The sequence below is a fragment of the Lathamus discolor genome, chromosome 15, assembly GCF_037157495.1.
Source record: "Lathamus discolor isolate bLatDis1 chromosome 15, bLatDis1.hap1, whole genome shotgun sequence".
Taxonomy (NCBI): domain Eukaryota; kingdom Metazoa; phylum Chordata; class Aves; order Psittaciformes; family Psittacidae; genus Lathamus; species Lathamus discolor.
In genome coordinates this window covers 9702871-9726467 of record NC_088898.1, presented here as the reverse complement: position 1 = coordinate 9726467, position 23597 = coordinate 9702871, and the positions used below count along the sequence as shown (strand labels likewise).

Sequence of the window (23597 nt, the reverse complement as noted above, 5' to 3'; positions counted from 1 at the left end):
GGCTCGCTCTGTGGGGGGTGTCCAGCCTGTAGCAGGCCTTTTCCTGGTCAGTTGGGTGCTGAGCTGACCTGGGGAGTGCTCAAGGCCAGGTTGGACACAGGGGCTTGGAGCAAGCTGCTCCAGTGGAAGGGGTCCCTGCCCGTGGCAGGGATTGGAGCTGGATGGGCTTTTAGGTCCCTCCAGCCCATGCTATGAGTGTCTTGTGATTCCTCTCTGAGGACAAGCAGTGGATGCTGGGGGGTTCATGCCCAGGAGGGGCTGGAGGAGCATCCCCCCCTTTCCTGAGCATCTGCAGCTGGCTGTTGCTGAGGAGACCAGGAGCGCTGTGTTGTGGGTGGCAGTGAGGATCTGCCAAGGCGAGCATCGGCCAGCAGGACTTGTCCGAACCTTAACTCCCAGAGAAGCGTATCCGAGAGTCCCAGAAGAAAATGAGCCTGACTCAGTCCCGCAGCAGTGTCTGGCCCACAGGAGCCCGGGTATTACAGTAAGCCTGTTAAGCATGAATTTCCAGAACTCTTTGAAGCCTTTATTTAGAGCCTGAAAAGGGAGTAGGCTCTGGTGAATCAACCTCTTTGTGGTTAAGCAGAGAAACCTGATCGGTTGCTGTTTATCTGCCTGCAGTAGGGGTGATGCTCCTGCAGAGGGGCTGTCCGGGGGGCAGAGCCCGCTGAACCTGCTCTGGTGTGTCGAAGAGCAGAGCTTGTGGAGGTCGCAAGCAGGGCAGAGGTGTGTGCCCAGCACAGCAGGGAGCTCAGCCTGTCCCTCCATCATGGCTTGTTGTGCCAGCGAGGTGGGAGGAGGCTCTGCACTTGCTGGCGGAGAACAATCCAGTTTGTTAATAGGTTTAAAGGGGCAGTTTGTCACAGTGTGGACTGGTCTTACAGCACCTAGTGACCTGCAGCGCTGGGTGATCGGCTGTGGTGGGGTTTCTTGCCCGGTTCTTCCTTTTTTAACCACCCAAGTCAAGTGTACTGGAATATCTCCACTGCTGAGGCCTGAAGTATTGCTAAGTGCAGGGTGGAAACCTATTTCAGTATGGGCAAGCTATAAAAAACGAGGTTCCTCTTCTGTCTGAGTGCTACTGAAGGGTGGCTGTGGTCCCTGGCTGGCTGCAGTGCTGAGTGCTGGCAGGTCCTGGTGTCTGTCAGCATTCCTGTGTGCCAGGGCGAGTGGCTGGCTCTGCTCCCTTGCCTTTGGGCATCTGGACTTGCATTCGCTTCCCACAGAGCTCTTCCAGGAACCAAACACTGCAGATGAAGATGTTGAGTGCTTATGTATGTACAGCCTTGTTCTGCTTTGAAGAGAATAACTTGCTTAAATTCAGGTTGCCCAAGGCTCACAGGTGAGTTTAAGTTGCCCAGGTCCCCTGAGAAGGATGGCAGGAAATTAGGATCTGTCTTGTTAAGGGTTTGTGAGTAAAACTCTCCGGGACCTCACTGAGGTCCTAAATACGAGATGTCTCTGTACCAAGCTGGCAGCATGTGCTGCTTTGCACTTGAAAGCACTGGGAGCTGAGAGCTGCTGGGGCCAGTGTGGGACTCTTGCTGCAAGCTCTGATGGGAGTTCGGTCCCATCTGTACTGGGGAGTAACTGGCAGAGAGAGGCAGAGCTCACACTCACTAGGAATATCTCCATGCCAGCCACCCACCTCAGCTGCACTGCCAGCACTCAGCCTCCTCTCCTGATATCCATCCCTCTGAATATCACAGGAGAAAACAGAATCCTAGTCTGGTTTGTGTTGGAAGGAACCTTCAAGCTCATCCAGCTCCAATCCCTGCCACAGGCAGGGACCCCTTCCACTGCAGCAGCTTGCTCCAAGCCCCTGTGTCCAACCTGGCCTTGAGCACTGCCAGGGATGGGGCAGCCACAGCTTCTCTGGGCACCCTGTGCCAGCGCCTCAGCACCCTCACAGGGAAGAGCTTCTGCCTAAGAGCTCAGCTCAGTCTCCCCTCGGGCAGGTTCAAGCCATTTCCCTTGGCCTGTCCCTACAGGCCCTTGTCCAAAGCCCCTCCCCAGGTTCCCTGCAGCCCCTTTAGGCACTGGAGCTGCTCTCAGGTCTCCCCTTAAGGAGCCTTCTCTTCTCCAGGCTGTCCCAGCCCAACATCAATCTGTCACTAAAAACACCCCAAACCCAGCCAAACTCATGCTTTTTTTTAAAAAGCAGTTCTGGAGAAAGGGGATGATGCTGGGGCAGCCCTTTTGGAGCATGTTTGGTGAGCAGGGAGGGGGTTGTGGCATCAGCAGTGTGATGGGGATGGGGTGAAGGGCTGGATGGGTGCAGCCCATCACGATGCCCTGCATGTGGATGCTGCCTCATTCCCTGCCTGTTGCCAAGGAGCTGCGGTTGCCTTTGGCAGCAGGAGTGGCAGATCCAAGGCACAGGCTTTGTGGCATGTGGCTGTCCCCCTCCCACAGCCCCCGTGGCCTTGTTCACTGGTGGGTTTTGCACCTCCAGCCTGACACGTGCAGAGCTGGGCTTGTTAAACACGCTCAGCCCTGGATTTCATCCCACATGTTTGAGGTGACCCCTGCCTCTGAGGGCAGCCACTGTTCTATCAGCACACTGCGATGAAACACCGGGCTGCTATAAATAAACCTGCCAGCTCTACAAGGGAGAAAAGCTTTCAGTTGAAACAGGACCTTGCTCTGAAGAGGAGCCCAGGAGCCTGCTTTCTTCCCCTGGTGTGTGTTGACCCCTGATTTTGGGGAGAAAACGGAAAATGTAGGTTTCCTTGTTCGTCTCAGCTCGATGGAAGGAAGTGCTTGCAGAGGGGCAGGACCAGCCTGCCTGGGGATGGCCTTGGAGACAATTTGCTGCTCTGCTTTTGTACAGACTTCTGCTAGAAGAACATCCTCCATGTGTCCATACTGCCTACATGGACGTGCCCCTCCCCATGCTGGTGTGGACTCTGGCTAAAATAACTCATGTGTAGCCAGAATAATGGCTGTGGGTCACTTTGTCCCTGTGGCAGAGCTGGCACTGCCTTGTTGTTGCTACAGGTGGAGTTCCTACAGGCTGTGCCCAGCCTTCCCACAGTGTGGGGCTGTGTTGGGTGGGTCTGGGCTTCCTGTGGGCTGTGTGGGGCTGGGTCCTCCTGCCTTAGCCTGACAGCAGCAAATACAGCCCTGTCCCGTAGCCAGGGAGAACTTGCGGTGCTTAGGGTGGGTGTTGCTGGCCTTGGGCTTGCTTTGCTGGAAGGTCAGGGCTAGGAAGGGACTGTCTCTTCCATGGTGTGAGTGATTCTTGCAGGGTGCAGGGGGCCAGTGCAAACCTTAGGGAAGGAATGGCTGAGCATCTCTTGCTCCTGGACACTAAATGATGCTACAGCTTGTGCACTGCAGAGGGGTGGTCCTGAGCCCCAGCTGGGCTTGTGCATGGCAGCAGCATTGCCATGGGCAGCAGCACAGGGGCACAGACTGGTCAGACTGTAGCAGTGGTTCACTGGTGGTTCGCTGCAGCCTCTGAGCAGAGCTGCATTGGGGTAACCTGTGTGATGGACTGCGGGAGGTGGGGTGTCCCCCCGGGGCCACGGGGCGCAGCCTGCAAGTCCTGGTGTGCTGGAGGCTGCTGCTGGGCTGGGAGATGTGCTCAGTGCGTGTCAGCTCCAGACAAGTCACCTCCGGGGGGCCTGGCTGCACGCTTGGGTTTGACTTGAGATGGAAAGCGTGAACTACTCCTCTCGACAGCTCCTCCCCTTCCACACTAGAGGCCGAGTGCCCTCCCTGCCCTGTGCTGGGCTCTTGGGAAGGAAGAGGATAAAATCCTCCCCAGACAATCCTTAACCTTGCACTGAACCCTCCGCTGCCTCTAGCAGTCGGTGTAAGCTCTGCTCTTGCCTCACTGGCTCGTGACTATTGGTGTTTCAGGAGCTGCCAGGGTGGCCCCAGAAGGATGGGGACAGCTGAGAATTAATTAGGAGCTGTTGGTTTAATTGGTGGTGTCACAGTATTAGTATTATTAGTATTATGAAGTAGTGTCACAGTGTTCGTGCGTGAGGGCTGGGCCCTGAGGGAGTAGCAGATCTTGGGAGCTTCCAGCCTTCCTGCTTAGCAGACATGAGCCCTTTGTGTCTGAGGTGGTGCTGGGGTGTTTCTGTGTAAAGGCTGTCAGTGCAAAGGCCTCATCCTGCTCCTCTGTGGGGTTTTGGCTTCCTCAGCATCCACTTCTCATGGAGCTTTTCTAGGAATCCACCAGTCTCTGCAATTGGTTGAGAGTAACTCCCTCTGTCTATGGGCTTTCCCTTTCCCACCACCATCTGGTCCTGCTTTGCTGGCTCTGTGTGTAACCCCAGACACATCATCTTCATCACATCGAGGGCAGCGACTTCACCGGCCAGGAGCTCTCAGGGTGTACCCAAAGGTGCCATCCCTGAAGCCAGGTTTCACTCCAGGGTGGAGGTGCGATGCTGTGTGCTCAGCTGGCTCCTGCTGTCGTGCCAGCCCATCGCTCTGTGAAGGGCAGGGCCCCAGGACCATGCACTGGGCACTGGCTGGGGCTCTGGGCAATCTGGCACCCTTCTCCTGGGGCTGTTTCTGGCCCCTGGGACATGCAGGGCTGGCGCAGGGAAATGCATCCCATTCCCAGCTCGTGGGGTGCTGAGTCCCTGCAGCTCTGTGCATACAGACAGCAGCTTGAGGCAATCTAATTACATTGTGGTGATCCTGCCTGCCCTGGCTCTGGTGGACAGGGAGGAGGAAGGGGGGCTCTGGCTTCCTGTGGCTGGTTTCTATGGAACTAGGTCTCCAGTGCACATTCACTTGTCTCCCCCTCTGCTCCCTCGTTATCTGCTCCAGGTGAGCACAAGTTTTCCAAAGCACAAGTCCGAAGGTACCTCTGAGCCCATTAGGAATACACATCCTGGTCCTGCGGGAGGTCATGGCACAGGCAAAGGGTGGCTTTGTGCCATCCCCCTTGTCCCACGCTCGTGGCACTGGAGCCTCTGTGTCCAACAGACACGGCTGAGGCCACATACGAGTGGGCTTCAGCTTGTGAACCCCCAGGGCTGGCTGCAGGTGCTGGTCCAGAGCTCAGCACCAGCTCTTCGGTTGTCCTTGCAGTGGAAGGGCACTCATAGGATGGGTTGGATTGGAAAGAACCTTAAGGTCATCGAGTTCCAACCCCCTGCCGTGGGCAGGGACACCTCACACTAGAATGACAGGTTGGTCCATTTGTCCTGTGTAAACTGCTGCTCAATGCAGCCACCACCACCCTCGACTTCTGCTGCTTCCCCACCCCAGAACCCCCACCCCAATAAGGCTGTTGGTGTCTCCTTCCCTCTTCCACTGCCTGTTGCCTGTCCCTGCTGCAGTGGGTGTGTGATGTAGATGGGACTTGAAGCTGGACGGGGCTGGCCCTGCTGCCCCATTCACTGTGCTGGTGGGACTCTGCTTGCTCAGCACATGGCTGGGTTTTGGAAGCAGGGATGTGCACATCCAGCAGCTGTGATACCAGCTCTCCTGAGGAGGGCATCTCACTGGGTCACCAGCAGCAGTAACTTGAGGTCTAAGACTGCTCTTCTCAAATCACCTTGGAAGGCGGCAGACATGCCCAGCTCCTGGCATCTCTATTTTTACTTCATGCAGAGACAGATAGGTCTCAACTGTCTCCTTTTATTTCCAGCATATGGCACGTAGTACACTGCTAAGGATGTATATCGCTGGATGTGAAGCTGCCCACTTCCCAAATCCCTGTGGGACTGCAGGGGGGAAGGCTCTTGTCTTCTGCAATGCTTCATAATTCATTTCTTCTCTGCTTGCTGCTCTTTGCTTGCTGCCTCCACTTCCCTTCTCTGTGTTTATTCAGAGCAGCCTGGGGACACAGGGAGCAGGAGCATGGTAACCTGGGCACTGGTAGCACTGGATTCCAGAGGCATTCATGGGTTTCTGTTAACTGGAACTGGCCTGTTCTGATGTAGAAACTTCTCATTTGCTTTGTCTGCAGCTTGGCACAGAGGTTTCCTTGGGAAGGTTCAGGCTGTGCATTCTGCTTCCTAACAGTGGTGCTGAGAGGCTTTGCCCCTCAGGTGGCTCCAGTTGCAGCTCTGGCGGTGCTGGTTTCCCAGAGCTGTCCCACTGACCCTGTTTTTAGCTTGCAGCTGCCCCTGCTCCACCTGCCTGAGCTGTGGCCATCAGCTGCCCCCATTCCTCCTCCTGCCTGTGGGCAGGAGCCCATATGGATCACTGGGAGAGTCCCCAGTATCTTCCTCTGCCCCTGGCATGCTTATGGATTTCATGGTGAGGCTGCTCCGAAACCTGGTTAGGGATAAGAGAAATCACGGGATCCCAGCCTGGTTTGTGTTGGAAGGGACCTTAAAGCTCCTCCAGCTCCAACCCCTGCCACGGGCAGGGACCCCTTCCACTGGAGCAGCTTGCTCCAAGCCCCTGTGTCCAACCTGGCCTTGAGCACTGCCAGGGATGGGGCAGCCACAGCTTCTCTGGGCACCCTGTGCCAGCGCCTCAGCACCCTCCCAGGGAAGAGCTTCTGCCTAAGAGCTCATCTCAGTCTCCCCTCGGGCAGGTTCAAGCCATTCCCCTTGGCCTGTCCCTACAGGCCCTTGTCCCAAGCCCCTCTCCAGGTTTCCTGCAGCCCCTTTAGGCACTGGAGCTGCTCTCAGGTCTCCCCTTCAGGAGCCTTCTCTTCTCCAGGCTGCCCCAGCCCAGCTCTCTCAGCCTGGCTCCAGAGCAGAGCTGCTGGTCTGACCTGTGGAACCTGGCACCTCTCAAGATAACCTGGAGGAGCAAGAGCCCTGTAGCTGCCAGGCTTTCCTGCTTGCCCTGCTCTGTGGTTGTGGCGATGAAATGCAGGGACTTTCAGGCTGCCCTGGATCTGCTGTCCCCCTGCTTTGCCCACCCTGAGGGGAGCTGGGGATCTGCTGCCTCCCCCAGGAGCCTGTGGGATGAGCTGTGGAGTGATCCCTGTATCCAGCCACAGCCCCTCTCTCAGCCATGGAGCAACGCATACATTGTCCACCCCATTTCTCCCCCAGTGAGATGCAAGAAGCTCGTGTTTCTGAAATAGACTGGAGAAGATGTTCCATAGCAAATCCTCTGCCACCTGAACTACTCCGAGGCTTGCCCTTTACCTAGTGACTCGGTGTGCCTGGTAACACTACACTGGCAGCTCTGGAGAGCATAAGGAGGAGTGTGAAACTGCCTTCAAGCTTTTCAGCTTGAGATGTTGCTGTCTGGCTCTTTGCTTGTGCTCATGCATCTGGAATGGCAGGCCCAGGGTCTGTGATGGTCAGGAATGTCACTGGAGAGGGCTGCAGGACTGGGACCCCCAAGAGCCCCTGACCTCTCCTCCCTCCAGGACCTGTCCCTCTTCCATAGGCTGGCAGCGACCACACCAGTTTGGGATGCTGGTAGTTGAGAAGCTCTGGAGCTGACAGCTCCTGTGCCTGTGATGGACAACTCCTTGCTACATGCAGTGAGACCTTGCGACACGGTTAAGTGCAACCCTGATGCTGGTTACAGGGGTTCCACCGATTGCAGGAGGGACCACCAGGCAAAGGCTGGCTCTGCACGTCCCACTGCAAACCCACTGCCTTTGCTCGCTGAGTTTGTCTGCTGCGGGAAGGGAGATGGTCTCGAACATGTATGTGCCTGAACATTCCTCCCACCTGCCTCCCAGGAGCAGGAATGCCTCAGCACCGCAATGCAGCAAGCTCAAATTCAAGACCATCATCCCCGTATCTGGGCGTTGCAACAGATGGTGGTGATCTATAAACTCCTGTGGTGAAGGGAGCCTGAGGGGGAGCCTGTTGCTCCTGAAGGATGTGAATGTTCTGTGGATGTTCTCCAGTTCTTGGTTGGGTTTTTCTTGCTCTCATCTCCTGTGTGAAAATGTGGGAGTGGAGCAGTTGAGTTTGGGCTTGATTCGACTTAAGCCATCCACGTTCTGGGCTAACTTGAAGTGGGACAGGCTTGTTGTGAATCCAGAGATGTGGCAGTGTGTCTGAGGTGGAAACACGTGGTCTGGTACCAATGTGTGGGTACCATTCCCTGCTCCTTCTGGTGCTGAAGGCCCTGCGTGGTTTTGGCTCTGCCATCTGGCAAAAGAGAGGGTTGGATGTCCCAGACCTGCAGGGGGGTTTGGGGTGATGGTTTGCTTCCAGGGGGGACCGGTGTCTGCTCATGCTGTGATGTGGGCAGCTCCGGTTGGAGGCCACACTCCCCTGGAAGTGCCTTGGAAGTGGTAATGCACATCCCAGACACACACAGGTGAGCTGCTGAGTCAGCGTTGCTGCTCTGTTGCTGTGTGTTAATGAGAGTTGGCATCTGGAGCTGTTTGTCCATTGCCCTTGAGTATAAAACAGCGCTTTGACTGCAACACGCTCTGGTGTTTGGAGTCGTGATCAGGTTGGGAAGGTACGGTAGGAGATCTGATGGGGGGAGGCTGTTCTTCATTGTGGGATGAGAGACTTCAAGCCCTGAGGAGCCCATTTCACCTGAATGCATGCAGCAAAGCACCAGTAGGGCACTGGGGTAAGAACTATCCATTCCCCCTGCAGAGAGGCCTGGGTTTGGGTTTCTTTCCACCCTGTCCTCAGTCAGTGTGGGGAACAAGGTCATATCAGCCAGGCAGGAGCTCTAGAGAGCTTTTGGGGTGGTTGTGTGCAGCATCACACAGCCCTTCGTGTCTGGGGAGGCGCATGGCTGAGGAGGCGTGGGGAAGGGGAGAGCTCTAAAGCCAACGTGAATTGGCCTGCTGCCTCCCAGGGAGATGCTTCCTGTGAGACACGGCTTGGATAGAGAGGAGCAGATGGGTGAAACGGGAGAAAAGTCTGTCTGGTGGCTCCTGCCAGCACAAGCAGTCACACAGCAAATCCAGTGAGGGAGTTCTGTGGGATCCATTGAAGCTGCTGCAGAACCTGGTGACAATCAGGAGAGGAGATGTTCAGCTGGGACAAAGCTGAAGGCCTGGTTTGTGCTGTGACCGGTCTGTCTGCATCCCCCCTGCATGGGGGCAGGCTGCGCATCATCTGCTGTGAAACAAGGCCAGGCCATCACAGTTGTCTCTGTGGTCCAGTGTTAACATCAGAGCTTGATTTCAACCTGCTGTGAATTGGCCAAGACTAGCTGAAAAGGTACTGTGGGTACCTCTTCTGAAAGCCGTTCTGCAGGGTGGGCTCTGGGGTGGCTTTCCCAAGGCAAGGCACAAACATAGCTCAGATTTACCCTCCTTGCTTTGGGACCATCAGATGGCATCTCGGGTGCTTCCGGACCTTGCAGTGTGGCTTTGCTGTGAGTCCCGAGTCTCTAACAGGAGGAAGAAGCCACTCAAAGGCATTGCTGTCAGCCTGAGTGCTGAGGCTGACGTGCATGTTGCTTCAGCTGGAAGCAAACTAGAGAGAGGGTTATCTCTTGGAGAGCTGGAATCACTGCTGCTAAGGGTTTCACAGTGCAAGGAGGCCAAGGCTTAAGTGCTATCTGGGAATAGCACTGGAGTAGCAGGGAGCATGCAATAGCGTTGAGAGTAAAGGGAAAACATGCTTCTGAAAGGAAATGAAAACATGACCCGATTCCTTTGCTCTGTGTTTGCACCTTTTGTGTGTTTCATGAGGCCCTGCTCCTGCACAAGTACCTGAAGCAAGTCTGAACTTGAGGTTTTGCTTTCTCCCAGAGCTTAAGGGTGTGCTTTCTCTCCACAGCCATCAAGGTGAGCTGCGTTGGATCCTGTGGGGTATCTAACAAGATCAATGACACAGCATGGACTGTGGAGGAGCAGTACTTTAACAGCACGCTGTCTCTGGCAGACAAAGGTAAAGTCCACAGCCATGTGGTGGAGATCTGTGATTCTAGGATGCTCAACAGGAATGAGTTGCTAAGATTTCAGCATCTTCTCGATGTGCAGTACCCCTTCACAGGCTGCCTAGGACTGTGCACAGAGGATGGGAGCCAATATTAGAGATGAGAATAGCTTAGAAGGAGCTGTGCAGAGAAGCATCCTGAGTAGCTGCAGAACTTGGCAGCCACCCTGCAAACACTGCTCGCATGCTCTGGCCCTGTTCTGCCTGAAACTGAGCTGCCAGCAGTGACTTCTCCACTGTTTCAGGGCCTTGTGGGCTCACTCTGCTCTGCTTTCTATGTGTGTTGGCTGTGGTGGTCACAAAACACTGACCAGAGCTGGTCAGCAGAACCCACTTGCAGGCCTGGAGCAGTTTGCACTGAAAGGGATGTGGAGCTGTTGCTTGTCCTCCAAGAGACATGGCAGGAACAGCCTAGGAGAAGTTACCCCCGTGAGGCGAGATGCCCAGAGATAGCAGTGGGGTTGTTATCCTGTGGGGTAAAGTGACACCAGCAGCCTCTGGGGGCTCTGGGCTGGAATGAATGCTGTCTTTCTGCTGGTAAATAGGTCAGCTCACCACAAATAATTCATGCTGTGCTCTGGCTCCTGTTGAAATCAAGACGGGCCAGTGTTCACCTGCCAAAGGCAGTGGCTGTAGCAGTAACTGAACCATGGCAAAAGCCAAGGGTGGCAGGAGCTCAGCCCTCCAATGCTGGTTTATCTCGTAACAGGAAATGGGTAAACCTGAAGTGGCAGTTCCTGCCAGCTCAGCAGTTTTCCAAGCAGAGCTTTAGCATTGAGGGGAGACTGACCTCATCCTCACAGCAACTGGCAGGAGCCTGCTTGCTCCCAGGCCTGGGGAAGGGAGACAGCCCTGTGCCTGGCTCATAGCCCAGGGGCTGCAGCTGGAGGTGAACTGCCAGGCAGGGCAATGAGAAACCTTCCTGCCTGGGTTCAGATGTGCTGCTGAGCACAGGCAGAGAGCCCAGCTGTGAATGTCAGGGTAGCAAAGTCCCAGAGGATATCAGGTGCTGCAGGCCGCTGAGCTGAGGTGGGAGCTGCAGGCTGCGAATGATTGTGGTGTTCTGGAGAGGTTTAAACCTGCAACTGCACTGAAAAACCCACCTCCCAGCTTTTGTTCCTAGTATTTAAAGATCCAAGGGAGAGCTGTGATGCTGGGGTTGGTTCTGTGCTGGTGAAGTTGAGCAGTGACAAAAGCCAAGCAGGAGGTAGGAGTGGGAAGGCTGGATGTGCTATTCGTTGGTTGGGCAGCCCTGGGAGAGTCTGATAGTCAAGTCTTGTGAAGTGGCTCTTGGGAGCTATCCGCTTGACAACTAGGGCCAGTGTGGAAGGATGCAAGGAAAATGCATTAATGGCTACACCCTTTCATGGCTCTGAAGTGTCCGCTTTGAAGGCCTGAATTCCACAGACAGCCTAAAGCTGGTATTCCCAGCTGGTTTTCCAGTTCATGGGCAGCCCTAGTCTTCTAGCTGTTAATTTCTGGCCTGAGGCTCTGTGTATCGCCCGGTGCAGTGCTGCTATCTGTGAACTGCCACTGTTACAGACTCTGCCAGCCTGAGACTTGAATGGGTGCCCGGGGCAGGGCTGGGCTCTGTGCTGGAGCTGCTCCTGGAGCTGCTCAGCTCTGTGCCAGGGGTGTGATGGGACAGATCGGGCTGGCTGAGGGCTTCCAGAGCTGCCACAGCTCCAGGCCAGTGAGGAGAGAAACGGCAGTGGAGGACTTATAAAGACATGTAAGGGACAAGAGGATTGGCTTTAACCTGCCAGAGAGGAGACTGAGATGAGCTCTTAGGCAGAAGCTCTTCCCTGTGAGGGTGCTGAGGCGCTGGCACAGGGTGCCCAGAGAAGCTGTGGCTGCCCCATCCCTGGCAGTGCTCAAGGCCAGGTTGGACACAGGGGCTTGGAGCAAGCTGCTCCAGTGGAAGGGGTCCCTGCCCGTGGCAGGGGTTGGAGCTGGATGGGCTTTAAGGTCCAACCCGAATCATTCTGTTATTCTAAGATATTATATGACTTATCAGAGATGTAATGAAGGGAAAACATGTCCTTTAGGACTGTAGAGTCCTGTGCTTGAAAGCTGAGGTGTGTTGTACTGTGGTTACTATCTGGTGTTGCAAACCTACAGTGCAATTATGGGGAAAAGCCTGGTCCCAGCTACCAGCAATCAATCTGGGGCATTGTACCAGGTACCTGGTCACTGACCTGTGTGTGCTGTTCTGCTTTCTGTGTCAAAGTGGATGTGGCCACTGGGACCTGCCAGCCTCTGGCTTCCATTGCAGGGATGCAGCTATGGACAGGGTGGGCATGTCTGTGCATGGGATTGTAGCCAAGGGCAGTGCTCGTGGGGCAGGAGTTACTGTCCTGGACTTGCAGTGCTTGTTCCATGTCTGTCTTCAGGCAGGATGGCTGGTCCCAGCGACAACACAGCAGAGTGAGTGGTGGGATGTACATGGTAGGGGACAGTGTGGATCTGCCTTTGGACCTGTGTCCTCCAGAAGAGATGGGTTCAAAGCTGTCCCTTGCAGTTACACTGGGCTGTGTGGAGGGGAAACAAGAGCCTTGGCGCTGGCACTGCCCCAGCCTGTAGCATGGGGAGCGAGATAACTGCTGTCACAGCCTGGCCTGACGCTGGTGCATGTCTGGGCTGGCAGAGCCGCAGGAAGCCAAGCTGCTTCTCCATGTCTGTGCCTCCACACGTGCTTGGCTCTGCCTGCCTGCCTGCTCCAAGGGGGCTGCTGGCAGCGTGGTGCCTGGCTCAGCACAGCAGCAGCAGGGCAGGGGTTTGCTATGGGACTCATGCAGTGGCCTGGTGCAGGCACGGCCTCAGCACTGACTCAGCCACGGCATTTTTAGGCTCCCCTGGAATAGCTCTCAGCTGCTCTGGCCTTTCCTGACCAGTGTGGAGCAGCTCCGGACAGATGGAACCTCCCTTGGTGCCTGCTCTGCTCAAAGCTGTCCCATTCCCTGTGACTCCAGGCAAGAACATTCCACAGGGACGAGCTGCTCCGGTGTCTGCCAGAGAAGCTGTTTGAGGGGAGCTGCCTCTGGGGACCTGCACCCTGTGCTTGTGAGTGCTCCCTGGGTGCCTCCCCGCAGGTCTGACAACCTGTGGGGAGGGGAAACTGAGGCAGGAAAGACTCCTCTTGGGGCTCGGGGTGTTGAGCTCCCTGATGGGTGATGGCAGGAGCCCAGGTGAGTTAATGGAGTCAGAAGCATCTTGAGCATGGAACATGGGGCCAGCCCATGACTCTTTCCCTGGCCAGCATCTGACAGCCACCAGTGAAAAGCAGCACCACAAGAAGAGATTACAGTGGACAAGTGCTGTGGTGGCATGTGGGACACTGCTGTCACATGCATAAAAGCATGCCAGACCCCCCGTGGTGAATATGTGCCTGTTCCTCAGGTGAGGGCTGGCTGTGCCAACCCTTCCTCCTCACACCTTGAAGGGCAGAAGGGAGGGCAGGACCATTGGAGGCCCCATGTGTTAGGTGGAGGAGCGCTGTGAGAGCATCTTATCCATAAAGGGGGATACAATCACGGACCAGTGTGTGTTGGAAGAGACCTTAAACCTCACCCAGTTCCAACCCCTGCCACGGGCAGGGACCCCTTCCACTGGAGCAGCTTGCTCCAAGCCCCTGTGTCCAACCTGGCCTTGAGCACTGCCAGGGATGGGGCAGCCACAGCTTCTCTGGGCACCCCGTGCCAGCGCCTCAGCACCCTCACAGGGCTGCCCAGTGTCACCTCCCAGCAGCACAAATGGGAAATGAATGGAGGAAGGCGAGAGCTCAGAGGACTCTGCAGTTCCTGGTTCCCCCTTACAGCAGTGCTGTTACCTCTGGTTTTGAACCTGTGCATCAAGGGGGAGCAGCAGCTGCTGGGGGGAAGCTGGCAGCAGGGCCGTGCCCTGGGGTGCAGGGTGATGCCAGGCTCCCTGTGGCACCATCCTCAGCCCTCTTGCAGAGGCTTCATCCAGCCTGATAGCATCACCTCGTGTTGAGGGAGGTCCCTGGTCTCCCTAAGGCCATGCAGCCAGTGCACCTCTGGCTTGCCTTGGCACATGGCTCATGTACATGGAGGAGTGCAGGAGGCAGGCTCAGCCTGGAAGACAGCCCGCCTCACTGCTTCCCTGCCCACATCCTGAGCAGGAACTGAAAATCAGTGGTCTGTGCTTTTGAGGACACGAGGGGGGAAGGGGAGAGGGGGTTTGCAGAGCTAGGGAGGCTTGGATTGCTCTTTAAGCAGCTAGGGATGACTGTGTACTTCACCCACATGCCTCTGCACTGAAATAAGTGAGGGGGCACCTCGTCCTCTGTAGCATCAGCTGTTGCTGTATTACACACTGGTTTGGGGTATTTTAGGGGTGTACACTGCATGAGAAAGGAGGCAGGCCCTGAAATAACCCAGATGCCTGTTTTGCAACATAAGGCACTTATTTAAAGCACTGGCCTCATCCTCAATTTCCCTTCTCATCCCCCACCTTGGAGCAGCATCTGTGGTGAGGAGGACTCAGCCTTGCTCTGAGCATCTGCAGGTTGGTGATGGGTGGTTTTGCTGCAGAGAACCCTGCTCGTGTCCCTGCTTGTCCCTGGTGCTTGTCCCTGCCCGAGCAGAGCAGTGGCTGTGCTCCGGGAAAGCCTCTGGCTGGGGCTGAGCAGGCGCTGGAGGCAGCAGGGAGGTCACACTGCTCATGGGTGGCTCTCGGGGGAGGCTGAGGTGTGATTTGCTTTTGGCACTTGACAGCCGGGGAGCTGGAACAGTGCAAACCTGCTGGAGCTCAGCAAGGCTGAGTGCAAGGCGCTGCTCCTGGGTCGGGGCAGTCCCCAGCACAAACACGGGCTGGGGGAGACTGGATGGAGGAGCCGTGAGGAGGAGGACTTGGGGGTGGAGGGTGATGAAAAGCTCAGCGTGAGGCAGCAGAGTGTGCTCGCACCCCAGGACGTGGAGCTGCTGGAGCGAGGCCAGAGGAGACCATGGAGCTGCTGCAAGGGCTGGAGCAGCTCTGCTCTGGAGCCAGGCTGGGAGAGCTGGGCTGGGGCAGCCTGGACAAGAGAAGGCTCCTGAAGGGGAGACCTGAGAGCAGCTCCAGTGCCTGAAGGGGCTGCAGGAAACCTGGAGAGGGGCTTGGGACAAGGGCCTGTAGGGCCAGGCCAAGGGGAATGGCTTGAACCTGCCCGAGGGGAGACTGAGCTGAGCTCTTAGGCAGAAGCTCTTCCCTGTGAGGGTGCTGAGGCGCTGGCACAGGGTGCCCAGAGAAGCTGTGGCGGCCCCATCCCTGGCAGTGCTCAAGGCCAGGTTGGACACAGGGGCTTGGAGCAAGCTGCTCCAGTGGAAGGGGTCCCTGCCCGTGGCAGGGGCTGGAGCTGGAGGAGCTTTAAGGTCCCTTCCAGCACAAACCATTCTCTGAGTCTCTGATTTTGTTCCTGATGCTGGTTTCTCTTAGATTCCCCTTTTACAAAGAAATGCAGTAGGGGTTGGGGGAACCGTGCACATGTGGGGGGTGTTGGTTTCTGTAGGTGTCAGCAGTGCAGGAGTACAGTGCACCAGTTGCACTGAGTACAGAATAGCACCACTTGTGCCCACAGTGCTGCTCTCTGACAGAGCTGCTTCTTTTGATCCGATATAATGGAGTAATTCAGCTCTGTGGGGCCTCTCTCCTGCTCCTCTCGCCTCCCCTACTGCAGCTACAGCCTTATTCAGGCAGAGGAGCAAGTCCTTTGTGTGCTGGTACCCACATGGGCTGTTCTCCTTGTGCACCCTGTATCCCTGCACACACAGCTCCTGCCCTGGGGATGGGTTGTGCATGCAAAGGTTTTCATTCCCTTTAAATCCTGCTTGCACCTGAGCTGAGCCGTGCAGGGAGCTGGCTGCAATTCCCAGCTGCCCTGACCTCTGGCAGCTTGTTCCTCAGTGGGGAGGCCCTGCAGGGAATTCCTGGCTGCTCCACTCACACGTTTCTTGCACAAAGAGCTAAAGAGGGGCAGATGTGCATCACCTCCTCCCTGCGGTGGTTCTCTGCCGGCCTGGCACAACACCTGCACAGCCAAGAGCTGGCACAGGGTGAGGATCCTGGCTTGCAACTGAACTGCGAAAGCTCAGTGACCACAGAGCAGGCACTGGGAGACCCTGCTCTGTTGTTCTGTGCTCAGGGATCAGTGGAGGTGACAGCAGGGATGCTCCTGCCCCGCCCGTGGTGAGTGCTGGAGGGTGCCCGTGGACATTGCTGTGCTGTTAAGGATGTGCTGGTGCCAGCTCCTGGCCACAGCAGCAGTAACTACAGATTCAGCCCAGGAAAACCATGTGGAAGGAGCTGCAGTTGCCTTGGGTTGCAGCAGCTTCCTCAGCACTTCCCAGTTTCTTGCCTGAATAGATCAGTGTTAATCCTTGGAGGATTTTTGCAGCATTGCCGTACTGCCAGATCCTGCTAATTCCCTAAAAATGGCCCTGGAAACCGCTGGCACAGGGATTTCTGAGCAGTGGAGCCCCAGTCTCAGCACTGGGCTTTCTGGTGTGTTTTCTTCCTCTTGCTGCACCTCCTGTGTTACAGAGGTTTGTCCCTGCTGCATTAACCACATTGGAGCACTGAAGGTTGTACCTACTGTGTGTTGGTGTGAATGCAAATCCTGTGTGAGTGAGTAGTAGAGCCAACAGCATCCTAGGGTGCATGGGGAGCAGTGTGGCAGCAGGTCCAGGGAGGTGATTCCTCCCCCTCTACTGACCCTGGTGAGGCCACATCTGGAGCACTGCATCCAGTGCTGGGCTCCTCAGTACAAGACAGACAAGGAGCTGCTGGAGAGGGCCCAGTGGAGGCCACAGGGATGCTCAGGGCTCTGGAGCATCTCTGTGATGAGGAGAGATTGCGGGAGCTGGGCCTGGGTAGTCTGGAGAAGAGCAGCCAGAGCAGGGATCCCATCAATGCAGATCAGTATCTCAAAGGCGGGTGCCAGCAGGATGGTGCCAGACTCTTTCCAGTGGTGCCCAGCGACAGGATGAGGAGCAGTGGCCATAAACTAACACACAACACGCATCACCTCCATATGAGCAAGAACTTTACATTGAATGTGTCCGAGCACTGAACAGGCTGCCCATGGGGGTTGTGGAGTCTCCCTCTGGAGCCATCCCAAACCCACCCTGGACACGTTCCTGTGTGCCCTGCCCTGGCAGGGGTTGCACTGGATCATCTCCAGAGGTCCCTTCCATCAGGAGTGATGCTGGGATTCTGAGCTGATGCTTTGAACAGGAGCTTGGAGCCAGCTTGGGCCTGCTCCCTCGCTGCTGGACACCAGCTCTGCTCGGGAGCAGGACAGCTCTTGTTTGAGCAGAACTGAGCTGAGCTGAACACTGAGCCTTCCAGCAGGTTTGGCTGTGCTCGCTGGCAGGGCACTCTTCTGGCTCCCTCTGAGGCCCCTGTGCCTACTGCAGGGATGGCACAAGTAAATGTGTGCATTTCCCCTCATCTGCTGCAGTTTGTAATCCTGTGTTAGCCTAATCCACCCGAGGCTGAGCTGGAGTCCTCACACTGAAGCTGCAATGGCTGGGCATTGCCTGAAGTGCCCTGGCACAGCCGAAATTCATGCTTCCCGTATGACATCCCTGATACAGCCTCTTGCAAGCTACAAGAGCCCTGACCTTCTTGCTTTTACATCCAGTATTCGATTTTCTGGGTCGCGAAGGTGGATGAGGAGGGCAGGGGGAGCAGGGTGCTGCTGCCAGGGCTGCAGTGAGTGATGGTGCTTCCTGTACCTGGGGGACCACTGTCCTGTGGCACAGTGTGGGCACAGCGCTGCCTGTTTCTCCACCTCAAAGTGGAGCCCACAAACCTGCTGCTTTCCTGCTCTCTGCCTGGACAGTGAGAGGAGAGCACCTGAGCTGTGCATCAGCAACACTGGCATCACTCTCAGCATCTTCCAGAGGAACTCACCTTCCCCATGGGAGACAGAGGGCTGATTTTAGGCAGCAGGAAGACTGTATTGCTACAGGCAGCGGCAGGGGGACCAGCAGGCACCGGGTACCTTCCCTGTACTGTGTGATTTGGCCAGCACAGTTAATGCATCACTTGCTAAGTAGCCAGAGAGAAAATGCCATATGGCTTGGCCTGCTGTTCCTCTGCTAGAAGAACCAGAAAATATGTGTGCTCCAAAGGCGCAGCTTGTTCCTGCTCCAGCACCCGCACGTGCAGCAGCAGGGAGCTGGGCCACTGCCGTCTGCTTGGCAGGTACTGGCCAGGAGGGGTGGAGGTCAGGTCAGGAGCCCTATTACAGGGGCCTGTAGGGACAGGCCAAGGGGAATGGCTTTAACCTGCCCGAGGGGAGACTGAGCTGAGCTCTTAGGCAGAAGCTCTTCCCTGTGAGGGTGCTGAGGCCCCGGCACAGGGTGCCCAGAGAAGCTGTGGCTGCCCCATCCCTGGCAGTGCTCAAGGCCAGGTTGGACACAGGGGCTTGGAGCAAGCTGCTGCAGTGGAAGGGGTCCCTGCCCGTGGCAGGGGTTGGAGCTGGATGAGCTTTAAGGTCCCTCCCAACACAAACCAGGCTGGGATTCTGTGATTTCAGGCACTCCTGGCTCCTGTGCCTGGGGTGCAGGGACACCTTCCAGGCTCCTAGCTGTGGTTATGGAACAAATGGTATCCTCCTTTTTGGGGAACAGGGGGAGCAGTACACAGAATATTCATCTCTTTTTGCCCTAGTCCGGCCTTGGATGAAGCGTGGTGAGCAGAGCTGTGTGTGGTATCGCACACTGTGGTTGCCTGGCCTGCAGCCTGCTGTGCGCTCAGAGCTCTGGGCTGTCTCTCCCAGCACACCAGGGTGTGAGTTCACAGGGATGAGTAACAAGGTTCGGCCGAGTCTGTTTTGTTTGTGCATCAGTGATCAAGGCATCTCCCAACCTTCTTCTGGATCCTCTCCAATGCCTTCCCCCTGCTGCCACCAACCTGGAGGTCCTGGCTGTGTCACAGTGCTGGTCAGCCTTGTGGAGAGCTGCCTGTGGCTTCCAGCTCCACAGGGATGGAGGAGCCAGCCGGGGACGAGGTGTTTGGCAGAGACGTCCCTGTGGTGGCACTGGTTTGAACCTGGCTCTCTGGCAAGGCTGGCCTGGTTGCTTGGGCCACTAAAGGAGAAAGCTGCAGACCAGCCCTGGGGAGCACAGGCAGGACGCAGCAGGTAGGGCTCAGCATCCTTGTGTGTGTGTGGTTGGTTCCTCCCGAGCCCCAGGAGGTTCCTACTCATGCCAGGGCAGAGGCTGCCAGAGGACCTTACCCAGCCTCAGCTGCAACTTCTCCTTGCTCTTGGAGAGATGATGGCTTTGAAGGGCTGATCCCTTCCTCTGCCTGCGCTGCTCAGAACAAAGTCAGCACCTGAGCTGCGGTGGAGTAAGCTCGACTTGGATTTAACAGTGTAAATAGAGACATGTGGTCATCTCACCCACACAGGGTTATGATGGTGTCATGTTTTCCCTGTGGTTGAGCAGTGGTGTGCTGGTTTGCAGTGAGATGAGCACAGGGAAACCTTTGTGGGTTGCAGCAGAGCTGTCTGCAGGGAGGGGATGGTGCATCCAGCCCTGGGTGGGCTCAGGGGCAAGGCCAGCTTGAGCTTTGCCTAGAAACCCTGTAAACCCTAGGGAAAACCACTGGGTTTCTGTCCCTCCGCTGCACACGAGGGTGACCACAGATGCCCCAGGTGCTGCAGGATGGCGCTGCATCACTGGGGTCTGGTGTTTCGTGCTGGGCTGGGGTGTGCTCCCCATCACTGGTGATGTTCTACAGGCTCTGATTATGGAGCAGAGCGCCTCTGGGCCTGGCATCACCAGGTCACCTCCTGGGGACCCAGCAGAGGACTTGGGGTTACCCCTCTGGGTCAAGGTGTTTCTTCTCCACACAATCAGGCCTCTTTCATGTCCTCTAGTACCACTGAACCACCCCTCATCCCAACCCTCATCCCATGGAGGGGAGCAGCTGAGCTGTGAGAGTCTGCTTCCGGGCTGGATTTCCCCACTGGATTTGGGGCCATCTCCAAGGTCACTCTGCTGTGCGCTCTAGGACTGCTCTTCCACGCTGTTGGCTGTTGCTGCTGCTCCTGCTGCCTGAGCTTGTTTGTTTTCCAGCCTGTCTGGGGCAGCAGCTCCTTTCCCTCCAGGAATGTCTAGGGAGGATGTTTCCAGAGGCCGTGCGGGGGCCGGGGGGGCTGCTGGCTCGGCTCCTATCGGAGGAAGGGCTGCAGCAGGTATGGCCCCGCAGCAGCGCTCTGCTCATGCAGCTGCCTCTGCTGCCTAATGACTTTCCCAAGGTATTTTTAGCTGCCCGTAAACTTCAGGAAAAGCTTTTTTGCCGCCAAGCACACTGTGGCCTTTGTTCAGGTTTCTGGGAATGGGGAGGTAATGGCTCAGAGCGGCTGCAGTGGCTGGCACAGCCCATTCCCCTCACAGTGTGGTTGCTCAAAAACGGGTCAGGAGCCTTCCAGCCTGGTCCATGGGGCTGTAGAGACCCCTCGAGTGATGCTGACCTGCTCTCACCATGCACTTTCTGGCTTGGTTTGGCTGGTTCAGGAGCAGCTTGGAAAGGAGCTTTCACAAAGGCTGCTCCTCCTGGGCCTGTTGGGGTGTCCATCAAAGGAAACCATCTCACCTCCGCCTGCTGCCAGCCACTGTCTGGTGCAAAGTCAACTTGCATGTGCAGTTGGTACATTAAATGTCCTGTTCTGTGGCAGGGAGTTGGAACTTAAGGTCCAAGGGGAATGGCTTGAACCTGCCCGAGGGGAGACTGAGCTGAGCTCTTAGGCAGAAGCTCTTCCCTGTGAGGGTGCTGAGGCGCTGGCACAGGGTGCCCAGAGAAGCTGTGGCTGCCCCATCCCTGGCAGTGCTCGAGGCCAGGTTGGACACAGGGGCTTGGAGCAAGCTGCTCCAGTGGAAGGGGTCCCTGCCCGTGGCAGGGGTTGGAGCTGGAGGAGCTTTAAGGTCCCTTCCAACACAAACCAGGCTGGGGTTCTCTGCGAGTGATGCTGGCCACGTGTATTGCTGGGAGAGTGTATTGAGTGCCTTCTTCCTGCAGCTGGGAGTGACCTTGAGAACCCCTGGGTTTCTGCAGGGGGTTAGGAACTGTGAATGCCAAGTGCTCACAGGTTCACTTCCAGCTGGTTTTCTGTGGGTGCACATGAGCTGGGCAGGAGCTCAACCAAAATGACTCCTTGGATCGTGCTGTCTATAGTGGGAATTCCACTTTGTGGAGTCTGGACTTACCCTAAAGGTCCTGGAAATGCCCTGGGGTTTCATGCTCATAGCAGGAGGCTTGAAATCACTCTTTGTGTGTTCATCTGCTGGTCAGAGAGCTGCAAAGCCTCCAGGTCTCAGTGGAAACTCAGTGGCCGCTGCCCTCAGGTACTCCCATCTTCCTTCTGCACTGCAATAACTGCACTTGCTCCCTCTCCCTCCCACTTGCAGCGAGTCCCCTCACTGCAGTGCAGAAGCTGCACGGGAGAGTTGATGTACTCCAGTGTGTCAGTTCGCTTTCCAAAAGTAAGGATAACGTTGAATGGTGCCCAGTAAAAGGCAGGTGCCCTTGAATCATCTTAGCCAGGCTTTACCCTGTCCCCAACACGCGAAGGCTCCTCAGGTGCTGCCGTTAACAGAGCAAGGCTTCCCCGGAGGGAAGGGAAGGGGTGCCCAGCCCCTGCCTGCCCCGGCCCCGCAGGCAGGGCGGCAGCGGTGGCTCTGTGTCTCCACCTGGTGACAAGAGCGGGCGTTGCAGTGTAGGCTCCGTAATCCGGGTTTATGTGGGGCCGGGATGACCGGGAGGTGGCCGGGGTGCGGGGATGGAGTGAGCAATCTGCTCCTCCCCGGGAGGACAAAGCACATGAACGCGCACCTCGGTTCTGTCCTGTGTTGCCTTTGCATTGGTACCCGATGGGATGTCTGCCATATCATAGAATCAACCAGGTTGGAGAAGCCCTTTAAACTCATCCAGTCCAACCGTTCCCAGCACTGCCAAGGCCACCCCTGCCCCATGGCACTGAGGCCTCGTCTCCACGGGGTGTGAGCACCTGCAGGGGTGGTGACTGCAGCGCTGCCCTGAAGCTTACAGTTTACTCTGCCTGCCCGTGCTCTGCAGACAGGGTGCTCACTGACTGGGGTGTCCCTGAGGGATGGCTGAGCGAGCAAGGGGCAGAGCTGCAGTTCTTCATAATGTGAAGGATGCACCGAGTCAAACACCAGCTCCCCCGGGTCGCAGTGTCAATGGGATGGCTTTACCTTTCTTTTTCCCCCACCTTCCCATGTCACTTAATCCCCTGACAACAGGATGTGCGGTCAGCTCTGTGGTGCCAGTGTTGCCGAGGGGCAAGCTGCCTCCTCCACACAAGAGCTGGCCAGATTTAGTCTTGGGTCCTCCAGCAATGGTCTTACAAAGCAGCATAAACCCAGCCTGGCTGGCTGGGAGCCCAGGTCTGCTCTCAGCACTGCCATTCCTGTCTTTGCACGTAGTTAGCAAATGTGGGTGAACTTCAGTGCTTTTCTTACTGAAGGCAACTTTGGGAGGTGCCTGATGTCACCACATCACAGTGCAGGTCCAGTTCAGCCATCACACTGCCTGGGAGGGAATCGGAATCCAGATGGGAGTGCTGGAGGGTGGATGGGGTTGGGGTGTCTGAGTCTGTAGCTGTTTTAGCCATGTGCTGAGGCTTGGGGGTGCATGGTCTGTCTGTACCCTCGAGGCTGCCATTGCAGAGCAGGGTATGGCTGAAGAAAACCAGTGCTGAGGTTTTAACACTGTGGAAATCTTCTCCTCAGGTCCTTAGAGATAAGACAGAAGCTCTTCCCTGTGAGGGTGCTGAGGCGCTGGCACAGGGTGCCCAGAGAAGCTGTGGCTGCCCCATCCCTGGCAGTGCTCAAGGCCAGGTTGGACACAGGGGCTTGGAGCAAGCTGCTCCAGTGGAAGGGGTCCCTGCCCGTGGCAGGGGTTGGAGCTGGAGGAGCTTTAAGGTCCCTTCCAACCCAAACCAGGCTGGGGTTCTGGGATTCTGTTGGGCTGAGGTATTTGCAGGTCCTTTCTTGGGACCAGGGGTGGGTTTAGGTCTGGGAGATGGAGCTTCTGAGCAGTGTGCAGTCTGCATGGGGCTGGGTGGGTGGCTAAGGCAGCTCGATGCCCACCAGACCTCCCTTCCACCATCAGACAGTGCCTGTGCTTTCTTGCCTTCCTCCCAGCTGGCTTTAGCCTGCTTGAGGTGGATAAGCACACAGCATCCCTTCTCCACACCCTGGGTCAGCAGTGTGGGCTAATCATGTGCTATGGTGCTGGGATCCCTTAAAGCCCGCGCCAAACCACCTTATTTACACGATATCTTAACTTAGACCCAGTCACTGGGAATGGAGGCATCTCCCATCCCCAGGAGGGGTGTGTGGCAGCACAGGCTCACGTTGACTCAGGCTCTCTCATTGGATCTGGAGTTGTCCAGTGGGCTGCAGGCAGGAGCACAAGTTGTGTGCTGGTCCCTGCCTGGTGGCCTCTCTCACCAGAAGATGACACCATTCCACGGCCACAGCCTGCCCCACTGACCACCTACTCTTGTTTCCCCCAGGGGTCCTGACAGCTGGAGAGCACAACTTTCCCTTCCAGTTCCTGCTGCCAGGTACGATGCAGATAAAGGGCTGAAGGCACTTCCATGGGAGCCTTGGCTTGTGCAGCCTCTCGGGGTGTGCTGAGCAGGACTGGGGGGCATGGCAGAGGTGGCTTGGCCCAGAGACACGAGAGGGAGCTTGGACAAGCAGGTACCTTCTGTGGTGGTGCAAAGCCAGGTCTGAGCTGTGGCTGATG

General features: G+C 56.6%; 1 protein-coding gene across 1 annotated transcript in view; it reads left to right on the top strand.

Moving 5' to 3' along the window:
• ARRDC1 (arrestin domain containing 1) overlaps positions 1 to 23597 on the top strand; it is a 35938-nt gene that overhangs the window by 6939 nt on the left and 5402 nt on the right. Inside the window, exons 2-3 of the mRNA XM_065695537.1 lie at positions 9651 to 9761; positions 23362 to 23412. Coding sequence (XP_065551609.1) covers positions 9651 to 9761; positions 23362 to 23412 — 162 coding nt within the window. The remainder of the gene's footprint in view (positions 1 to 9650; positions 9762 to 23361; positions 23413 to 23597) is intronic.